The sequence below is a fragment of the Seriola lalandi genome, unplaced genomic scaffold (genome assembly GCF_002814215.2).
Source record: "Seriola lalandi dorsalis isolate HSWRI2012SDOR001 ecotype SW California unplaced genomic scaffold, Sedor1 jcf7180002053794, whole genome shotgun sequence".
Taxonomy (NCBI): domain Eukaryota; kingdom Metazoa; phylum Chordata; class Actinopteri; order Carangiformes; family Carangidae; genus Seriola; species Seriola lalandi.
In genome coordinates this window covers 1-22,510 of record NW_019524347.1, presented here as the reverse complement: position 1 = coordinate 22,510, position 22,510 = coordinate 1, and the positions used below count along the sequence as shown (strand labels likewise).

General features: G+C 37.2%; 1 protein-coding gene across 1 annotated transcript in view; it reads left to right on the top strand.

Moving 5' to 3' along the window:
• Window positions 1-5,940, top strand: part of gucy1a2 (guanylate cyclase 1, soluble, alpha 2) — a 38,630-nt gene extending 32,690 nt beyond the window's left edge. Inside the window, exon 9 of the mRNA XM_023401864.2 lies at window positions 221-5,940. Within this exon, the coding sequence (XP_023257632.1) occupies window positions 221-440 (220 nt within the window). The 3' untranslated portion in view covers window positions 441-5,940. The remainder of the gene's footprint in view (window positions 1-220) is intronic.
• The last annotated feature ends 16,570 nt before the right edge of the window (window positions 5,941-22,510 follow it).

The following is a 22,510-nucleotide window of genomic DNA, read 5'->3' as shown; positions in this document are numbered from 1 at the left end:
GTGTGTGTTTGCACGTCTCATGACTACTTACGTTTGCTGTAATGGATCTTGTCTCATTTTATCTAATTTTCTCTGTTTATTTTTTCAACCTTATTCTTTAATAACATTTCTTCTCTTCTCTTCTCTTCTCCTCTCTTCTCTTCTCTTCTCTTCTCTTCTCTTCTCTTCTCTTCTCTTCTCTTCTCTTCTCTTCTCTTCTCTTCTCTTCTCTTCTCAACAGGTTGCTGAAAGATGACCGTTCTTTTTCATTTGTACCTCGTTCACGACTGGAGCTCCCTGAGAATTTTCCCAAAGAGATCCCAGGGACATGTTACTTTCTGGAGGCAGGGACGTCTCACAGTCATGCCTCGCTGACCAGCTCTCGCTCCGCTCCCCCGGCCTCTATGAGGAAAGTCTCCTACAGCATTGGGACCATGTTTCTAAGAGAAACAAGTTTGTAGGTCCCATACAAAGACTAGGATGCACAGGTACATATTCATTAAGTGAGAGGCTGGATTTGAACCTGGGGAACATGCAGGGAAACGATCACTCGGATCTTTGGATATGCAAATGCATTATGTGAAAACTTGGATTCAGGCCTGTGGGATGGCCTGTATCAATCAAATTTGAAAAACAAAAATGCTTTCATCACAGGTGTAAAAGAACAACATGCCCTCATCTCCCCTGTGCAAGGAGGATATGGTTCAAAAGACCTGAGGAACAGCAACTGTCCTAGGCTCACATGGACCCTTCCCCAAGGAAGTGTACTGTTGGGGCAATTAGTCGAGAAATCTTAATATAAAACTTAATATCTAGCTGGATTCCTCAGCTCCGTACCTGGTGTCCAGCTCTCTCCAGTGGTCCTCTCTCCCAAATGGCACCCTGACCTGGGTTTAGAGGCAACAATGCTTGGAGCAAACCTGGAGAGAGACCATTTACACGACCAGTGTTGCACTCATTAGCAATGGAATTGCGCAAATAGAACAAATCCACTTTCCATTAACAAAGTGGATGCTGAGGAATGAAGTTGTATGAACTTTTGAAAGATGGCAACATTGACAGAAATGTTTGCTGTGCATCATGGCCTCTTGTACACGGAAGACCACTACTGAAGAACAATACAACTCCCCCTTCCTCCCCTTCCAACTGTCCCAAAATCACATCATGCTTTACTAAACATCTGATGCTTGTTACATTCATACATCAAGTCTAGGACCAGTTGGGGTGGGGAGAGATAAATGAGAGGCACAGATAAGGTTTGAAAAGGGGTCATTTTAGGACAAATGCCAAAAATGCTAAGCTGATCTTAGAGCCTTTCCTGCTTCTAACCCACAGCAAACTATAACCAACAACAATCCAGCCATTTCATTGCAGGTAATATGTTTAGGACTGAAAATTATTCCCAGCTCAGTGCCTTTTTACTGCTCAAATCAGGACAAATACAAGATGGATTCATTTTAAATATTTGAAAAAAAAAAAGAAAAAGAAAAGGAGCACTTCATTTATCTTATGTCTCCACTTGTTTGAAGACATTTCTGTGCCATTATCTACACTAGAGAGGGAAGGATTTGAATGAGGAAATGACATGTGCCAAAGTTTATAAGCCACATTTGAACCCAGGATCCTGCAAGTCAGGGGAACCTTATCCCAGCGAGCCGCCCGCAGCACCGACTAGTTGTGTACTTCATTTTGAGACAGTCATAAGTGGCTAGCAAAAAATAAATCAAGTGCTCTTCAAATATTTGAAATTCAATACATCTGTTTTGTCCAGATCAACCAATAATTCACACAATACAGTACTGATAATATAGTACTATAGTAACTTGTACACATAGTCACAGTAGCACGCTTGACACGGTTCACATTTTCATATATAATCTTTTTTAATTGCGTTGTTTTTTACCACATGGATATAAAAGATACACTAGCCCCTCGAAAACATAACTAACAGGATTTCAATTCAAGTCTACTAGTTTGTTGGTAGACAGAGGATGATTCACTCAATGGAAATCTCAGGCCTTTCAAATACTTCAGCGTAGCTCAGTAACTCAGACATGGCAAAGTAAATGTCAGGAGTTTTCTTCATAAACTGTGATCAGAATGTGAGAAGTGAAGGGTTGAACCTGGATAGTCTTAATATTTTACAGACTTGGCACATTTGGGTATTCACTTAATCTAACTTATATTACATCGCTGCCATTGTTCTTCATCAGTGAAGTACAAATGAAATATCAGGTTTATACAAGAGTGTGAATAACTGGCTGTTACAGGCCCACAGAGAAAAAAAAATATTGTAGGAGGCATTGTTTTACCTGAAATATTAAATTTTTCATGTGATAGAAATGTTTATATTGTCATTAGAAGTACACTGAGATTTTTCAAGATCACAATAATTCAAACTTATTGTTGATGACTAAAAAAAAACAAACTGTTCTTCAGTTAATCAAGGTTGTTTAAATCAAAGGTGGTGTTTACCTTCAAGGTGTTTAAAAAAAAAAAAAAAAAAAAGGCAAGGATTGGTTCCTTCTGTCTATTGTGTAGATTCATTTGTTAAAGGGTGAAACATTTCAATAGCCAAACACTTTGTCAAACCACTGGCCTTGGCAGGAACAGGAGCGTGTGCTGGCTATGCTACAGTGTGTGTTTAAAACACAGCACGTAGGAAAACATCAGAAGGATAATGTAGGACGCAAAAAATGATGCCCATCTGGCTGAAAATTTCACCCACTAAAGGGCAGAGATTGACACCAGCACAACAAAGTAATGTGCCATATTAGAGGAAAAGATGGCAGAAGGGGAAAGTAGAAAAGCGAACCAGAGATGGGTTAGAAGTACCACAAAACTTTGGTCCTTGTTCATTTTTGCCATCATTGCCATTAGATTCTCTGACAGCAGTAGCATCAGAAACACTTGCACATGTCCAACATGTTCTGTGAAGTTCCTTATGGCAATGAAAATAGACAATTTTGCTAAAAAAGAAAATGCAAATATATTTTTGACAATATTTTTTCCACATACCCCACACTCTTATCCATATTCACTGTAAACAAAAAAAATAACTATATCCTATTTTTAATTGTTTCCTGTCGCTTAAAGTATACTATGCAGTATAGAACTAACAATGGACTAGACATAATAACACCTGAAGATAAATCCAATCAGTCGAACATGTGGGAGGTTAGTTTTTAGCCTAAAAATATCAGGAATTGTAACACAAAGAAAGTATGTGTATTAGCTCTGAACTAGGTGCCATTTTCCAGTGGGTCAGCAAATGGCCATTCAAAATTTAAGTCAGTAGATTATTTTTAGTGGAGGCTTGCCACACCTCTTAGAAAGCAGCATTATGTTGTCCACAAAGCCAAAACAGTTCATGAGACCAAAAGGTCTGCAACATTCATATTTTTTGTGTCGTTATGGAGAACCAGAATCTGCAACACGCACCTGGGACATCAGTGAAACCTACATCTTGTATATGTATAAATCAGTGGTTCAGAGGAGTAGCACTTTGACTTGTCTGGTTTTTAGTAACACCGACAAGCCTGCCCAGCAAAACTAAATTCTGGCTCAGTATAAATTGCCAAGTACACTAGAGAGTGGTTCACCTGGTTTTCCAAGAGCCTGAGGGAAGTTTCCCATGTCTCTAAGGCCTGGGAAAATGGGTGCTGGTTAGTCTTAATCTTGCAGCTGATTACAAAGAAAAGTACAATTTCACAAATGTTTGAGAGGCCACATGGGCCATTTTATGAAAACATCAGTTTTCACACAGTGTATTCAGCTCTATTTTAGTTTTATCTGATATGGACAAAAGTACCCATAAGTAGTCCCCTGTGCATAAGCTTGTTATACTGGGTTAAACCAGAAACATGGGGCAAGTAGCAGTTTGATGTCATTACTGCAGGATTCAATATACACAATAAACTCCAGTCCAGGAACCGATAGACAAGATTAGATACAGATAACTGATTGATGAGGAAGTGCTAATTAATGATGGTCAATTCTGACTACTATGTTGACAATGCATGGTTGCTATTTTAGCTGCCATTGCAAACCTATTTGATTACAAAATTTGACTATAAAATTAAATAAGCAAGTGCGAATCATGCCAAATCCACTGTAGTGGTGTTCTTGCACTGAAATGTGCAAGAACACTACTTTCAATCCAGCAGTACATAAATGACTGAATTTCCTTTGGGTCCTTGCAAGGCAGGTGAACCACTCTTAAGCCTGGGGTAGGTTTTTTCCAAGGCTTTCACATACAGAGACATACAAGTGCTCTCTGCCTGTCATCCTGGCACTATTCTGTACTGCATACATGCATTAATGTGTACTTCATAAATCTCTTGTAGCATAAATGTAGTGCAGGTGTCGTTTACACTCAACTTCAGTAGTGCCTGAATTCTGCATCTAGGCTAAATAAAGGACGTTACACCAGCGTTACACCCACGCAAATTGTGTCCAATGCTCATGTCTCCAATTGTGTAAATTCCTGGAATAATATTAGACATTAGACATTATTTGGTCAGATCTTGCAAGTCTTGCTGTTGTGATGCGGAGGTGCTGCAGGTACTGGTTCTCTATGGTGCCGTCGTCAGTCTTGGACCGTTGCACTGCAGTGCGTACTGTAGGTGACTTACTCACACAGAGGCAAACATCACAGTTACAGTGGCAATACAACTGAGCTGTACTGCAGGGGCTGTGTCAAACAATGAGCCTCATGAGCCTGAGATTAAGTGTGGGCGGGTCCAGTGTCCAGTGAGACAAAGCCAAATACATCCATAACTCCAGCAACTGTGTGAGTTTGTCAGTGTGTGTGTGTCAAACAATATGAGAACGTATTGAGTTTGGTAATGTATAAACGTAATTATTTGTTAATGAAGGCCCACTGTACCTGTAACAAATCTGTACAATTTAGATATATTTAATATATTCAAACTGAAACATGGAAATTGTAATAAAATTAAAGCAAATTTTTTTTTTTAATAATTCACAAAATGATTTGACATTTTCACATTTTCCACTGCTTTATTGTCCTTTTTCTATTTCAGCCAGATACATTATGTCAGTATGTGTGCCATCTAAAGCCAGGCTGGTTTTCCCAACATGCCAGTGTCCCACAAAACCTTCATACCCTCAAGTAAAATCCTTTTTTCTTTTTTTCAATAATCAAGGGGAAAAAAATGGTAGATTTTTCATTGACACTATTGTAATTTTTTCATTCTACATCACATTTTGAATGATTTTCATTAACAATGTATTTATGAAACATTTTCCTCAACTGAATGAGCATGACACTGTCAGTTTTTTTTTTTTTTTTTTTTTAATAAATAAAGTTACTTAACATATGTTTTTTGCAGGACATTGTTATAAACTGTCTTGCTGCCAAGATCAACTTCATCCCCACTGGCTTACAGTACAGTGGGTCTAAGCTGATGGGAACTGGTCCCTATTGGTTTAACATTAGCCTGGTTTTAACAGCAGAAACAAATATGGTTGATGCTTGTCATCCGTGTCCAGGGTTTTCAAAAACAAATAAAAAAAAGCTCCCAGAATGGATGCACATAACTCACTCCCACTGATTTTCAATCTATACAGCTTCATCCACATGAGAATAGTAGCTTCCATAACATTTGTTCATCAGCTTAGTTTAAAACAAATAGAATATTTGAGACATTTTAACAAATCATCATTTCACTGGGATCTCTCCCTCAGACCTCTCTTTGGTAAACGCTGGCTGATCATGTCATTTGTCAAAAATCTGGTCAGTGTTTTGTATTTTGATGTCATGTTGAAAACATAGAGCTGACCCTGGACATGAACCCTGTTTCACCCTGCTGTTGGAATCAGGTGTGTATGTGGAAGAGGCTTGATGACAGCTGTTGGTTTCTGACTGACATTAAGGGCACATCTTCTGTCTTATATGATGTAAATAAAAAACACCAAGTATCTTTAATAAGGAAGAAAGACTGTGACTGTTATTGTGTATACATGCATTTATGAGTGATATGACACGAAAAAAAATCACCGTTACACTTCATAGATGTTCATATTAGCATTAATTTCCCTTTTTGATTTTTATCTCAGTGTTAGCCCTAGAATTCAATATGTTTCCCAAGTGTGTGTAGATCAAATCGATACTGCAACACAAGGGCTGCTTCTCCATGAGACAGTCATCAGTGTATCTTCACTTTCCATAACAGCGTAGCATGGAATTACATAACACAGTGCCAGACTGTTCCAGATGGATCTTGATCAATTGGCAGGATGATTCACAGGATCATGGTTTTTTGGACCAGGCAATTGTTTTTTTTGTTTTGTTTTGTTTTTTTTGTTTTTTTTACACGTTTGTGATCTTTGATGATTGGTAATCATTCTCTCACTTTAGCTTCATCCTTATGGTCCTGGTTTTTAGGTCTTCACTGTGATCAGTGATCACTTCTGAACTTCATAGTTGAGGCGTGTTTGCTCATAGACACTGGAACTGTTCCTGGATTTCTAGAGGTGCTCAACGCTTGAATCTTTTATCAACAAATTTATCTCCTGGAAATAAGAGTTGCATCAGGACGATTTTTTTTTCATTTTGACTTCTGAGACAGGCAGATTGAATTTTAGATTGATTCTGTCAGTGACTATTTCAGTGAAGACGAATGAGCACTACCAGCCAAACAATTAATCATAACAGACATTTTGACTTATCAGGGGTGTAACTGATAACATCAAGCATTAGCATGTTTTTTTTTAAGTGTCCCAGTAAGCCGTGACAGTGAACCAGCATTCACAACTGAAATGAAATCAGTTTCTAGGGTCAGTTTTGCATTTCCAAAGATAATGCAGTGGAGATCATTTCACTGCTGAAGGCCTGGACTGTTGTAAAAACAAAAGGATCTTAATTTGTAAACCTTTCTTTTTCTTTCCACTTCTGCTTCTCCAATTGTTGCGATGTTGCAGCTTTTAGGTGCAGCTTCAGCTTAGTGCTCTTCCTCTCACTAACGACGACTAAAACTGGTGGTTGAAATCTCTTTTAACTCACTAGTCAAACACATAACTTAACCAGTTTGGACAGAAAACCACTGATGCGCAGTCTGTGTCAAAGAGATGTAGGCCAACTAATAAAGTGGGTACTGGGTAATTTCAGTGAACCAATCCGACTGTCCATGGATGCTTTCAAACTGTGTTGATAATATCCAGCCTGCATGCAAGATACAAAATAAATGTGGTTGCCATGTTAACTATGGTAACAAGCAGGGTTTTTTTTTGCCTGTAACCACTAAATAACACTTAAGACAGAATCCTGCAAAATGTTCAATGGCAATTTCAATGATGTCATTAATTTCCTTCCCATGTATTCTCATAGTTCACCCGTCTTCTCTGTTCAGTTTTATCTTCTCTCCTCATTCCTCTCACCCTCCAGCCCTCCATCCATCTTTCCTCCCTTTATCTTTTACCCCCCCTCTCACCCTCCATATGCAAATAGGCTTCCATTACACTAATTGGCTCTGGGTGGTTTGAATATTTCACATGGGCTGTTTTCACTGCTCAAGCGGGTGAATATGGGCTGTGGCATAACATCACACACAACTAATGCACTAATGGAAATCACACACAAACACACACACACACAGGTGTTAGGTATGAATGAATGAACAAAGGTCATGTAATTTACACACTGTGCCTGCCATATTAGCCAAATGAAGCAGGGCTGAGTTATGGGGGGTACTGACAGTATTAACAGTTCGATAGGAAGTTATGAGGGTGCTGTGGGGTTAGGTTGTGCGTGTCAGACCACTCCACATGAACATGAATTATGCAGTCATTATTCATGGATGCTTCTGTAGAGGAGATGATCTCTGATTTCGATGTGTGTAAACCACACTGAAGATCACGGGGTGAGGTTATATAAGTTCATCTTTTAGTTTGACCTCTTGCTAGGAGAATTTCTGCTGTGAGAATGATACACAAAATTGGGTTGTGGTCGACTAACCACGAATCCAACATGTTGGGTTGTGGTTAAGGTTGTGTTTTCCTGTGCTATTGTAGGAGAATGTTATTCATGTTTCTGGATTTTGATGTTCTATTTCAACAATATTAATTTCTTTTTACTGAGTTTCTCTTGCAACTTAAAAGAAATAGTGAACATTTTGGGACATGTCCTTAATCACCCTCTTTCCGAGAGTTTTTCTGGTATAGCTTTATCCTAAAATGTCAAACTATTCCTTTAAATTTACTGTACAGGGCTGTTAAGATCATAAACAAACAAAACCCTGCTCCCAACAGCATTTGGCAGTTGACACTGTTAGCACAGGAGTAAAGTAGAGCTGAAACAATCAGGTGATTATTCAATTAGTTCAATGACAGGAAAAGTGAGTTCCAGCTTCTCAAATGTGAATATTTGCAGAGTTTCTAATGTCTAGTGTCTAATGTGATGTAATTTTTCCTCCTACAATTTTATAACATTTTATAAACAAATTGATTAAGCGAGCAAATAACGGGCAGACTAATCAGCAATGAAAAGCTCTAAGTTGTCTTCATAATTTGCAGTAGCAGTACCTATGGCTTGCCAATGTTTTCAAGTGAATACACTTGGCCACTTTTACAGCATGGAGGCCAGTGAGGGATCTCATCAGTGTGGGAAACAGGTTGACTATTTACATCCCTCCTTCCCAAATGAGGACATAACAGGGGCAAAAATAAATTAAACAAGAAACAACATCCGTGAGAGGTGCAGCACAGAGTAAACACAGCAAAGAGCCAATCAAATAAAAATGTGTCACACTCTTTCAAGAGCAAAGAGAAAAATGTGTTCACCGACAGAAGGCATGACGTCTCAGTCTTGCGACCTTCATTAGATTAATTGCATCTGCCTGTGAACTAGTAGATGAAGATATATGAAGAAAGGATTGACCTTCATCTTCCCTGTGCTATTTGTTTGGTAATATACTGTCAGACACTCTGGCTGACGGGGCGTATCCACACACCCACTAAACCCTGCCAGGCAGCAAGTGTGTGTATCTTTAACTTTGTTTATATCTGTGTTTGTATTTTGTAGCTGCAGTTCATCCAAGGGGTGTGGGTCTCAATAATGAATCACTGCTACCCTCTTATCTGTCTCTCTTCCACAACACCCTGTCCTTCCATTTCCTCCCAAGCCATGTTCCTCCCTCATCAACAGGCCTGTAAATCTCTCTGTTATTGCCATCTTTCCATATTGTTTTTCACCCCTTCATTTGAATGCCCATTAGACATTCATACAACGTCCCATTTACTGATTAGTATCTATTTATATTCTTCCTCAAAGCTTGTGTTTAAGCAATGCTGTTCTAGAACAGATTTTATTTTAATGTTTGGCTTGGATCAGGGTTTGAAATATAAAGAACTGAACATTATTTTTAATAAAGTTTCTGAACATACCACACATAACTACTTAATTTTGGGAGAAATATTTTTAAAATGATGCACACAATGTCTAAAATATTTTCTACAACATAAAACAACATAAAAGACTAAGTACATTTGCACATTAAATGACATGAAGAAATTATATATATTTTGAATATTTATAAACAAGCCTAAAAGATACACAGTATTGTTAAACAGTTTTCATTGGGCAGTGGGAGATAGGGATGACTGAAACCTCAGACGACTTTATCCCAAACATGCAATAATCCACACATCCTGCTTTGCTCTGATATTTTCCACCAGGGTCACTAGAGTGGAAAAGAGATGAACAGGATTGGGGATTAGTGTTGATCCATGCAAATTAAAAGATCATAGAGGCAACCTCACAAGGCCGTGTGAGTAGGCTGCCCTTTGTGTGAATCTGCTTGTGTTTTTGTGTGTGTATTTACAAGCCTGTCTGTTAGAGCTTGTAACCTCCCTGCACTCCTGGCACTTTCACTCCCTGCATGTGCGTCATTTTTACTGTGCTCTATGCATTTGTGTGGACATTTTAATCTTCATGTGATAAGCAAAGTGGTGCATATTTTTGTTGACTAGAACATTAATTTATATTTTTTCCTAGATGTATCTGCAGTCTCTCATATGTGAAATCCCTGTTAATCTCAGAGATCAGTGTATAATATTGCTGGGAGAGCATTTATACCTACAGGATTACTAGAATACACACCATTTGCATCAGTATTGCAGCAAACATAATGTCCACTGCCCTAGAAAGCCTGGATTGTCTGTAATAATCTGACCTAACAGACTGAAATCAGACACAATTTGTCAGAGGTTTGCATTAGTTTTTCTAGTAACTGAATGATACAACGCAAGCCAGCTTTTCCTGTGGGAGTTCATGACTTACTTCACTTCTCTGTGATTGACTCAGCAGCAGGGGGGAACCGTCAGGGCCTTCTAACATATCAGCATCAGCATTTAAATGTTATATTTAATCTCTTTCATTTAATAATTTTTATCTTCTAATTCTAATTTTAGCCTCATTTTCTACTCAATTTGCTTCAGAGATTAGAGGGTTAATATCCTAAAAAATGAATGTAGAGTTATCCAAACAGACTTTTCTCTGGTTTTTGTCACTTGGCAGAAAAAAAGATTAGCTAGTGAGTAGTATTGCTCTTGGCCTTTTTCAAGCCTGAAGGCCAGAACTATTGCACGTCAGCATCATCATCAGCTTTTCAAATAGGTGCACTCGCTGTCTTGACTCGCCCCTCCTGTCTTTAGAACTCAACAGAACATTGTGGGGATACTTCCAATTTGTAGGCAGCAAAATAATGAAAACCCCCTCTTTTTTTTTAGCATATCTCAGCCTCCATACATATCAAATTGTTCTCAAATTTATTTTTTGTATTGATTTCACAAAGGAAATGTAACATTGAGCTTTTGAGTAGCTAGTGGGTGGATTTTGATACCTTTGTACAGAGCGAGGCTAGCTGTTTCCCCCTGTCCCCAGTCTTTATAGCTACTACGCTAAGCTAACTGGCTCTTGGCTCCAACTTCACATTAGCAAAGTGATGCCATGAGACTGGTATCAATCTTTTCATCTAATACTCTGCTACAAAGTGAATAATCTTATTTCTCAAACATATTGAACTATTCCTTTACAATGTACATTTCTGCTTGTTAGTCTGGATGCTTGACCTTTCAAGAAATGCTGTTTTGATAAAGCTGAAACAGGAGATAGGCTAATACACACTGTCTTCAACTAACTCTCTTACACTCTGGAGACTAACTGTATCTAATTGTGTGTGTGTGTGTGTGTGTGTGTGTGTGTGTGTGTTTTCTTGAGTGTGATTTAAGGGTACGCTCTCAGTAACCTCCTACTTCCTGGAACATCCTGTAACTTCATTACCATGCTCTCATTAGATACTCATTTAGACCAATGAGATTGAGCTGTAATGTAATCATGCTGCATAAATTATGAGAGAAATCCATTATTACTGCAATCATCCAGCTAATTAGAAACGGGACACACCACCTGTTGTGTGTCTTTGTGCATTGAAGGGGATTTAGGGGTTTTCAAAGTTCACCTCTGCACTGAACTGTGTTATAGTTTGGGGTCAGTGAAAGAGAAGGATATTACTGTTGTTATATTACTGCTGTTTTTGTGTGTGTGTGTGTGTGTATGTGTGTGTGTGTGTGTGTGTGTGTGTGTGTGTGTGTGTGTGAGAGAGTGAGTGAGTGAGTGAGTGAGTGAGTGAGTGAGTGAGTGAGTGAGTGAGACAGAGAGACAGAGAGACAGAGAGAGTACATGTGACCATGTGGATGTGTGTCCTCATACACCTGATAAACAACCAGTTACTGTAAAGTGAGAGTTATGGATGGAGAGATGACGCAGTCACCTTGACCCAATATTAACTCAGCACGCAACGGACAGGTTGTGTGGTGTCCTGGGAGCTGCTTTGACGCCTGAGGAAGTTTGTGTGTGTTCTCGTTTCACTACAGTCTATGTGCTTCTGTGTGTGAAAGAGTGAGAGGCTTTCTGTTTTTCAAGGTCACCTTTTGTCTTTATTTGAAAGCTGGAAAACAGGAACTTCTAACGCCATTAGGGAGAAGGTAAGAGGAAGACAGAAGTGATTGTGAGAGGCAGAAATGGGATTTGGAAATTTGGCAGATGTCTGTCTGAGGAGGGGTTTACAGTAAGTGGAAGAATGAGCATGAATTAATTTAGGTTTGATTTAGTATTAAGAGAGAGATGTTGAGAACAATGAACAGACTCAAAGGAAGCAACAAGAAACACACATAGACAAATCTAAATTTCAACAGGACTGTGGACTGAGCATTCCCATTGCGTAACCATACATGTGCTGGTTGTTATCTCTGAAACAAACAGTTAGGGTCAAACAAATTGTCAGACAGCTGAGAAAAATGATCTTGGAGATTATTACTCATCGGTTTAAGAAAAAAAGTAGCCATAAATTAGCTGATAGTGGAGATTAATGAAGAAATAAATATTTTAAGTGCGTCTGCTGAAGGATGAGGAAGATTTCATTTAATCACCTTTAACATTTACAGACCATAGCAACAGTTTTAGCCCATGAATAGCAAATTATACATGCTTACTTACACTACTGCCATTTTCATGTGTATTTTCTTAATTTTAAGTGCACGACTGGAGGTTACTTGCCTCCAAAAACACCAGCACAGTTTAGTTTACAAGAAGTGACACCTACAGGTTTCTGCAAAGATGTTTTTGGCTCACCATCCTGACAGTTTTTCGGAGCTGGAATATCAAAATTCAGGCCATGTGGTGGTTCTGAGGTGGAACCAACAATCTAGGATCAGCTGAGAATCAAGAAAACACACAACCAGACATATCTTCCTTATGAAACAATCATTTTAGGCATCGTCAAGTGGAATTTGAGAAGAATTGAAAGCTTTGTGGCTTAGCAACAGCATCTTGCAAGGATGGCATACTGTGTGGCTTTTCTGTGAGTTGAACATTAGTGTTGAGATGGAAAAACATGCAACAGCCAACCTACGTGTCCCTGGTTTGAGGGGACTTGGACCTCTATTGCATATCTGTCCCTCACTTCCTTTCATCTCTCTTCACTACACACTTTCCTCACTTTTCTATACACTAAGTATGAAATAATCCATCCTAAGACAAGTCATGTGCATCCTTTTCCCAAAAGTGCACTGTAAATACTAAAAAAATATGTGTATATGTGCCAAAATAACATCTCTTTAGAATTCATGGCCTCTTCCAACAAGACTAATTTATTTTTTGCTCAGACAACATTGTAATGTGAAAGTCCTGGATATTAATTTTCTCTTTCATGGATAGTTTGATTCCAACAAAAAATTTACCAAAATAACAAAAATAACACAAGATTCATAAATTATAAGCAGATTAAAGTGAAAACATTGGATTGGAATGTTCCTTCCTCTCCATATTTTCCTCCATATTCACCCTCTTCATCCCTTCTTGTCCTCTGCTTCTTTTCAAATTTAAAAGGCTGAGGCATATACACATATTCTTAAACCCATATATGTATGTTGCATGTAGTGTAATATCATAGATATCCATGCTTGTGCGCCCACAAGCACGCACAGAGTTTAAATACAGTTTAAGAGTAAACATTCCCCTGACTTGTTTGACATTTTGACCTTTGTGAACTCGATCTATTCGTCTTCTCTGCCTCAGCTGCAACAACAATCCATCAATCCTCACTGTGTGTGTGTGTGTGTTTGAGTGTACGTGAATTTATCCACATGCTTTTTCAACCTTTAGTGGTTAGAAAGGAGAAGGAATGATCTAATCTTGTTCAAAGGCCCACGACCTGATAACTAAGTGCAAGCAGTGATAAGTTTGGAGTGATTGTTTGTCATCTGCAGTTTCTTTTTATTTTAAATTTATTTGAATACTTAATACTTTCATCCATGTATGAAAATGTGTGAAGACCTGTTTGTGGACCAATTTTGTGTCAAGAACTGACCAAATATCTAATGAAATCTAGTACTCTAGTAATGCTGGATTTGATGTGTGATCATCTTAGTGCACGTACTCCTTATTTTCCTATCAAAGTTAAATTCTGTATGTGTGGTCTGATGTGTTTCCATTTGTGAAATATCTTTCATCTAGAGGAGGCTGCTGAGCACAAAGCTCTGCTGCACATTTGCACAATAACGTTTATATATTTTTAATCTCTGAGAGCTAGCCAGCACAGCCACTGGCCACTGAATGCCATTACCGGGAAAAATGTATGTAAATGGCCTTGCTCAAGAGCAGCATAGTAGTAGCTGTAAAGATATAATAGCTGCTGTATTTTTTGATTTTCTTTCTTTTAATTAGCATAAAGACTGTAACCTAACTCGTGTACAGCATTTGTCACTGTCAGAAGCTCCTACAATCTGTTGTGCTGCAGGTTTGACTGACACCCTGGAAGTCACTAGCTCCTATTGTTTTGTAAAACAATACAAGGGGCATACATCCATCACTTTTAAGAGGAGTGAAAGGTAATTTATCATTGGTCTATGCATTATTATTTGTTCCTTAAATCAGTATCCATCAGAATATGTGAAGAAAACATACATACAGAAAAGTGCCACATGCTAAAAAAAATGCTGAAAATGTACAGGAAAATGTTTTGGTCAAAGACAATGTGCAGGAAATTGTTGTAAACAGGAGATTAATATACACTCTTCTTGTGAGGTTGGCTGTACCATAGTTGTTGCCATCATACTGAAAGGAGATATTTCTAAGTTATCCTACTGCTACAAAGCTACTGTTAGCATTAACAACAGTTTACTTACCAGTCTAGAGGAACGTTGTGAATTCATCATCAAACCTCACTCCTCTACTCGCCAAGAGCTGCTTCCCACGGTGGAAATCAACGCCAATGCAAACTCTTGTCTTGCCTATATCACTTCTTTCGACTGAAGTTAACATGCTAACCAGCATGCTCTGCGGAAATGGCCTCATCAGCAGGCAATCACGTGTTTCCTGAAAGTGGCAGAGTGACACAAATCAATTTTCGCTCAGATTGGTGGAAAGTTTGGCTCAAAACTGTGTGTGTATAAAATGCAAATCCACAATCGTAGAACTGAGATCCACAAATGCTTTTTCGCTTCACAAATGTAAAGTTGATTCAAAAATGTCTGTTTGTAAGTTGTAAATGTTAGGAAGATATTCACAAATGCTTTTCATTTATTTGTAAATTAATTGAATGTATTCAAAGATATGTTTTTAACTGTGGAATTTGTTTGTGTATTTGCAGATCCGTTTTATATTTGCAAGATATTTGCAAAGTTTACAAATGTATTTTTTTGTATTTGTGAAAATATATTTACAGATTACACATTTACTCGCTGTCTGATTGTCAATCTGTTCACACAAATAATGTTGAGACAAATCTACCTCCATACCTGTCCCTCTTCCTCTTGACCTTCTTTCTCCACAAGTTTTCAAGTTTTCTCTTTCACTCCTCTGTTTCTACTCTCTTCTTCACTCTTCAAATCCAGACTTCCTCTTCTGTCTTGTTCTCACCTGTTCTCCACTCCTCTCCTGCTGGTTCTTTATCATATGTTTTCCTCCTCTCTCCTTTTCTTTAGGTTTTCGCTCCTTTCTCACTCCCCTCAGCCTCTCTTCACCTACTCCTGCATCCTCTCCTCGTCCAGAGGTTGTCAGGTCTTTTCCCTTTGCTCTCTTACTCATCTTCCCTCATGGCTTGCCCAGCGCGCCGAAAAACGAAACCATTATGTGTTTTGCGTCACGACCAAATGCTCCGCAAGTTGTAGAAGTAATGGCTATTTCCCCAGTACAGTACTAGTAGAGCTCAATTGATTTGCTTTGGTCCAGTCAGAGAGACTGATAGGAAATGAAACCAAGTTGAACTTAAGATGAACTCATGAACTTAAGATCTGGGATCTTTGCATTTGAACCAATCCTCTATATAAAACTTGTTCATAAAAAAGCTGCAAGTCCTAAGAGATGAAGCACTGATAATAGTTCAATGATGGTATCTAGTCATTCCACAGCATCCCCTTGCCACACTTTTTATGCTCTTTTTCTTTTTTCTCTCGAGTGTTGGTGTGTGTGTGTCTGTGCATCAGTTTGAGTTTGTGTGGATGTGCATTTGAAAGCTTACGTGTGTGTGTGTGATGCCCATGCCCTTTGTCTCCTACCCTAGAGTAAGGTTTATTTTTGGGGTGATGCGTGATGGTTTGCTCCCACAGGACACTCATACTGTCAAAACAAATCAGTCTGCCTGTGTGTGTGTGTGTGCATGTGTGTGTCCCTGTGTGCATAAGCATGCAGGTGTGGCTATTCTATATATCTTCTATGTATCAGCATGTATTAATGCTTACAGTACATGGATATGGATGACTTGCCTTCTTTGTGCACCAGCAGATTTTATAGTGCATGGTGAAACACAGCTGTTCAACTTGCTGCACAGTAACTTCAGACTCTGTAAACTGAAAAATTCCTGAAGGTGACTTAAATCTCCAACAGTCATACTGTATATATTTAATAGAAAAAACATTCAGGCAGCAGCTAAAGTAAACTAAAATCACAAGGGCAACACACTATATATAAATTTACTATAAATCAGTGTCAAATCATATCATCGTATCATAGCAAGGCTTTCAACCTAGGACAGCAACCCTTTCATTTCTGAAGCAAATGTTATAGAGATGGGGCTAAAATTAGAATTAGAACAGAATAAATGAAAGCGATTACCACCTCTTCCAAATTAATGGCATGATTTAAACAAGTCGTAAAGATTGGCTTCAGTCACTGCTTTCCACAGTTATCTGATTGTAACACCACATAAGAGACTTGTTTTGAGACGCTTGTTCTTTTTGGTCTTCGTTTAATTCTTACTCTTTTTCTTTCTTAGCATCCTGGCCATCTCTTTTTATTCTAGTTATTGTACTTCCTAACTTCCTCCTTTCACGGTGACCTCTCCTAGTCTTTTTTTGTTGTCTCTTCTCTCAGTTCATTTCTCTATCTAACATTTTTGTTTCAGAGCCTCCATTTCCCCTTCCTTCTGCTTCCCTCTTTTTCTCTTTCCTTCCCTTTTTCACTCTGAGGAAACTGCAGTAACTCTCCTGTTGCCCTCTCCCGCACCCTCTTCTCCATCATGCCCTTGTGGTTGATGCTAGAGTTCTGCCTGCAGCACTAAATTGCATTTGTGCAGATAGCTGGGAACACACAGACACACACACACACACACACACACACACACACACACACACACACACACACACATTGGTTTTCATTAATACAGATGGCTGGATGTAGGTGCCCCAGTTACATATGGAAAATAGGGCACCAACGGTGGTTGTGATTAAGTTGTTCAAATGTGTGTATGTGTGTCTTAAGGCTGCTTGCTCTGCACATGTAAGAGATGGGTGAGCAAATGGCGTGTTCCGCAAAACGGTGTGTGTGTGTGTGTGTGTGTGTGTGCGCACATGTGTGTATTGTGTGTATGTGCGTGCGTGCGTGTGTGTGTGTGTGTGTGTGTGTGTGTGTGTGTGTGTGTGGTAGCAGGGTGTTCTGGCTTATATAGACACCTGTCCAGAGCTGCAAAGATGAGTAAAATCCTCCACCTTGAATATTAAGTTTTATGGTTAGGTATTGGGTTTTAGATTAAGGTAAGCATCAGGATTATTAGGTTTAGTTTTGCATAATGCACAGTTCACACAGTCAGCAGATTGCCTGCTTTTGTCTGATGTGTGAAGCAAAATCAGAGAAAGCTCAATGCCAACTGGACTGCAGAATCTGACTGAGACTGAATTAATGCATTGGCTGATTTATTCCCTCAAATATTTTCATTTACTGGTTAGGTGAAATATGATAAATCAAGTTTTTCGTTGGCCTGGTTTTGTTTTTATTTGTATTTATTTATGGGCTGCATCTTTTAGCTGCCAGTACAAGATACATACAGAGTTTTCACCACTCTGGCTTGTCTCCATGTCTCCATGGACCCCTGCTTATGTCTTTCCTTGGTGCTGGCTGTGTGAATCAAGTTTAAGGTTCAAAGTTAGGCATGCATTTGTGAGAATAAACGATTAGAGGCTGAGGACTAAATGTTGACAATGGAAAGTATTGTTACATTTACAGAGTCTTACAATGTAAAGTTTACTAATAATATAATATATACCTTCATTGAAAATACTGTATAGAATATAATATCCTTAAAATGTCATTGTATAAAAGATAATGCAGCACTGAATTTTAATGTTTGCAACAATTCAAAGCCATAATTGGATCTCTTTAAATTACTATAATGTAATGAATGAATCAGTTGAGTTTTAGGATTCAAGTCATCCCCCACCATCCAGATGGGTTACCAAGAATAAGTCTATTACCATGCTTCACCTACAATAGACATCAATTTAACTACTTGACTGATGTCAGGCAGAATGGTGTTGACAGGAGGATTTCATTTAATTATTCTGTGAAGCAAAGATTATTTTATGTTGTTGACATGGTGTATGTGCAGTTTGATTAAGATGAAGGCAATATTTTATTATGAATAATAATAATAGGAGAACACAAAGAAACATAAGATTATAAGAAGTAAAAGGAAAAATACTAGGAGCAATATTTGGTAATAGCTTAATAGCACTGCTATAGAGAGCAGACCATTGTGGAGATTATAATTCATACTTTTAGTTACTCTAGCAATTATCTATATTATTATATAAACAAATCTAGAGTATGTAGCACTGTATGTTGCATGTTATTGGCAGTACCATTATTTCTGCATACATGATATGATGCACATGCCATTTACTCAATAAGTGATTCTAGGAATAACTCTACATTAGGACTAGCCACAATGGATGCATCTGTAATCAGAATAAGCCAACAAGTGTAAACATGTGTTCATGTTTCTGACTGGGTTGTGTCGGTATTACATATCTACCCTTGGTGTGTCAGTTTGCGTGTGAGTGTGTGTTTTGATTGTGTCAAATGTGGCATGACTTTCTAATCACACATTGGGCTGCACAGAGCATGTTTCAAAGCAGGGGAAAAATAAACATAGAGATGACTGATGATACAAAACACAAACATAAAAAACCCACTCCAACCAGCTGATGTTTACTATAACTCTTTCACATTTAGGAAAAGCTGGTCTGGAAAATAAAGAGATGAGGGATGATCAGAGCATATAAGTCAATTGAGGCCTGATCTAAATTTTCTCCTGTTCTTACTATACGCTCACAGATGAACATTTGGCCTGATTAATGAACCAGAAGTATGAACTAATAACTAATAACTAATTCCAATATCAGGTGTAGTCCAGTCCTCTGGTCAATTGCAGTGACCAGACACTGCTTCATATCTGAGCAAACATGAAGCTCAAAGGTTGGACTGAATAAGGAAAGCTTCACTCAGAACAACATCAACCATTTCCATGCTGACTCGAGGCTGCCAGCTACATCAGTAGTATCGCACTCCTTAGAAGTACCAAAGAATCAAGTATCCATGAGAAAAAAAAAACTTTGAATATATTTTCCAGCTGGCCAGAGAGACATAACAAAGTCTGGTCTTGGACACCACTGTAAATCACTTTAGGCCTCTGCATAAAACTTGTTCTTACTGCAGTGGTTGTGGGATAATTTGTTTTTTAAACCTAAAGACCTAAAGCAGCAGGTTTAAGCACCTCCTTCTCCTAAACAACGGTTGGAAGAATCTGAAGAATCCACAGATGAGACTATAATTCTCTTTGATGCCAGTGAAGGAGAGCAAATATAAGGGTCTTCTGCTAGTATTCTTAATTAATTTGAGCTCTGTGAGTCATTTAGGCACAGCAGTACATTGGCTTCATACTAAAATCTGCATGATAACATGCTCAGTTACAGTTTGACATAAAGTAAACTCTTAGGAAAAATGCATATTTTAGTAGATTGAGACCATCGTCACCATATACCCTGTGAAGACGTCATAAAACGTCAAAGTATAATAAAGTATAAAACATCATAGTATAGTAAGACATAAAAACAAACAAAAAATGTCATAGTGTAGTAAGACAAAAAGTGTCAAAAAACATCATAGTCTAGTAAGGCATAAAAACATCATAGTATAGTCAGGCAAAAAATGTTAAAAAAACTTCATAGTATAATAAGGAATGAAAAAGTGATAGTATAGTATGGTAAAAAGTGTTGAAATGTGTCATAGTATAGAATGGCAGAAAGTGTCAAAAAGCGTCATAGTTTAGTAAGGCATAAAAGGTCATACTATAGTGAGGAAAAAAATGTCAAAAAACATCACGAAATAGTCTGGCATAAAAATGTCAGAAAACGTCATAGTATAGTATGGCATAAAATGGCAAAAAAACATCATAGTATATTAAGGTATAAAAGGTCATAAAAACGTCATAGTATGGTAAGGAATCAAATGAAATTGTATTGGAAGGCATAAAAATGACAAAAAACGTCATTGTATAGTATGGCACGAAATTGTCAAAAAAAGCCATTGTATAGTATGGCATAAAATGTCAAAAAACATCATAGTATATTAAGTCATAAAAGGTCATAAAAATGTCATAGTATGGTAGGGAATCAAATGAGATTGTATTGGAAGGCATAAAAATGACAGAAAACGTCATAGTATAGTATGGCATAAAATGGCAAAAAAACATCATAGTAAATTAAGACATAAAAGGTCATAAAAACGTCATAGTATGATAAGGAATCAAATGAAATTGTGTTGGAAGGCATAAAAATTAAAACAAACGTCATTGTATAGTATGGCATAAAAATGTCAAAAAACGTCATAGTATATTAAGGCAATAAAGGTCATAAAAACGTCATAGTATGGTAAGGAATCAAATGAAATTGTATTGGAAGGTATAAAAATGACAACAAACGTCATTGTATAGTATGGCATTAAATGTCAAAAGACGTCATTGTATAGTATGGCATAAAATGTCAAAAAAACATAATAGTATATTAAGGCATAAAAGGTCATAAAAATGTCATAGTATGGTAAGGAATCAAATGAAATTGTATTCGAAGGTATAAAAATGAACAAAAACGTCATTGTATAGTATGACATAAAATGTCAAAAAAACATCATAGTATATTAAGGCATAAAAGGTCATAAAAACGTCATAGTATGGTAAGGAATCAAATGAAATTGTGTTGGAAGGCATAAAAATGACAAAAAACGTCATAGTATAGTATGGCATAAAATGTCAAAAAAACATCATAGTATATTAAGGCATAAAAGGTCATAAAATGTCATAGTATGGTAAGGAATCAAATGACATTGTATTGGAAGGCATAAAAATGACAAAAAACGTCATAGTATAGTATGGCATAAAATGGCAAAAAACATCATAGTATATTAAGGCATAAAAGGTCAACAAAACGTCATAGTATGGTAAGGAATCAAATGAAATTGTATTGGAAGGCATAAAAATGACAAAAAACGTCATTGTATAGTATGGCACAAAATTGTCAAAAAACATCATAGTATATTAAGGCATAAAAGGTCATAAAAACGTCATAGTATGGTAAGGAATTAAATGAAATTGTATTGGAAGGCATAAAAATGACAAAAAACGTCATTGTATAGTATGGCAAAAAAATGTCAAAACACGTCATAGTGCAGTATGGCATAAAATGTCAAAAAACATCATAGTATATTAAGGCATAAAAGGTCATAAAAACATCATAGTATGGTAAGGAATCAAATGAAATTGTATTGGAAGACATAAAAATGACAACAAACGTCATTGTATGGTATGGAATGAAAATTTCATAAAAAGTCATAGTATAGTATGGCATAAAATGTCAAAAAACATCATAGTATATTAAGGCATAACAGGTCATAAAAACGTCATAGTATGGTAAGGAATTAAATGAAATTGTATTGGAAGGTATAAAAATGAAAAAAAAGGTCATTGTATAGTATGGCACAAAAATGTCAAAAAACGTCATAGTATATTATGGCATAAAATGTCAAAAAACATCATAGTATATTAAGGCATAAAAGGTCATAAAAACATCATAGCATGGTACGGAATCAAATGAAATTGTATTGGAAGGCTTAAAAATGACAACAAACGTCATTGTATGGTATGGCATGAAAATTTCATAAAAAGTCATAGTATAGTATGGCATAAAATGTCAAAAAAACATCATAGTATATTAAGGTCTAAAAGGTCATAAAAACGTCATAGTATGGTAAGGAATCAAATGAATTTGTATTCGAAGGTATAAAAATGAAAAAAAACCTCTTTGTATAGTATGGCATAAAATGTCAAAAAAACCTCATAGTATATTGAGGCATAAAAGGTCATAAAAACGTCATAGTATGGTAAGGAATCAAATGAAATTGTATTGGAAGGCTTAAAAATGACAAAAAACGTCACTGTATATTATGGAACAAAAATGTCAAAAAACGTCATAGTATAGTATGGCATAAAATGTCAAAAAACATCATAGTATATTGAGGCATAAAAGGTCATAAAAACGTCATAGTATGGTAAGGAATTAAATGAAATTGTAATGGAAGGCATAAAAATGACAAAAAACGTCATTGTATAGTATGGCACAAAAATGTCAAAAAACGTCATAGTATAGTATGGCATAAAATGTCAAAAAAACATCATAGTATATT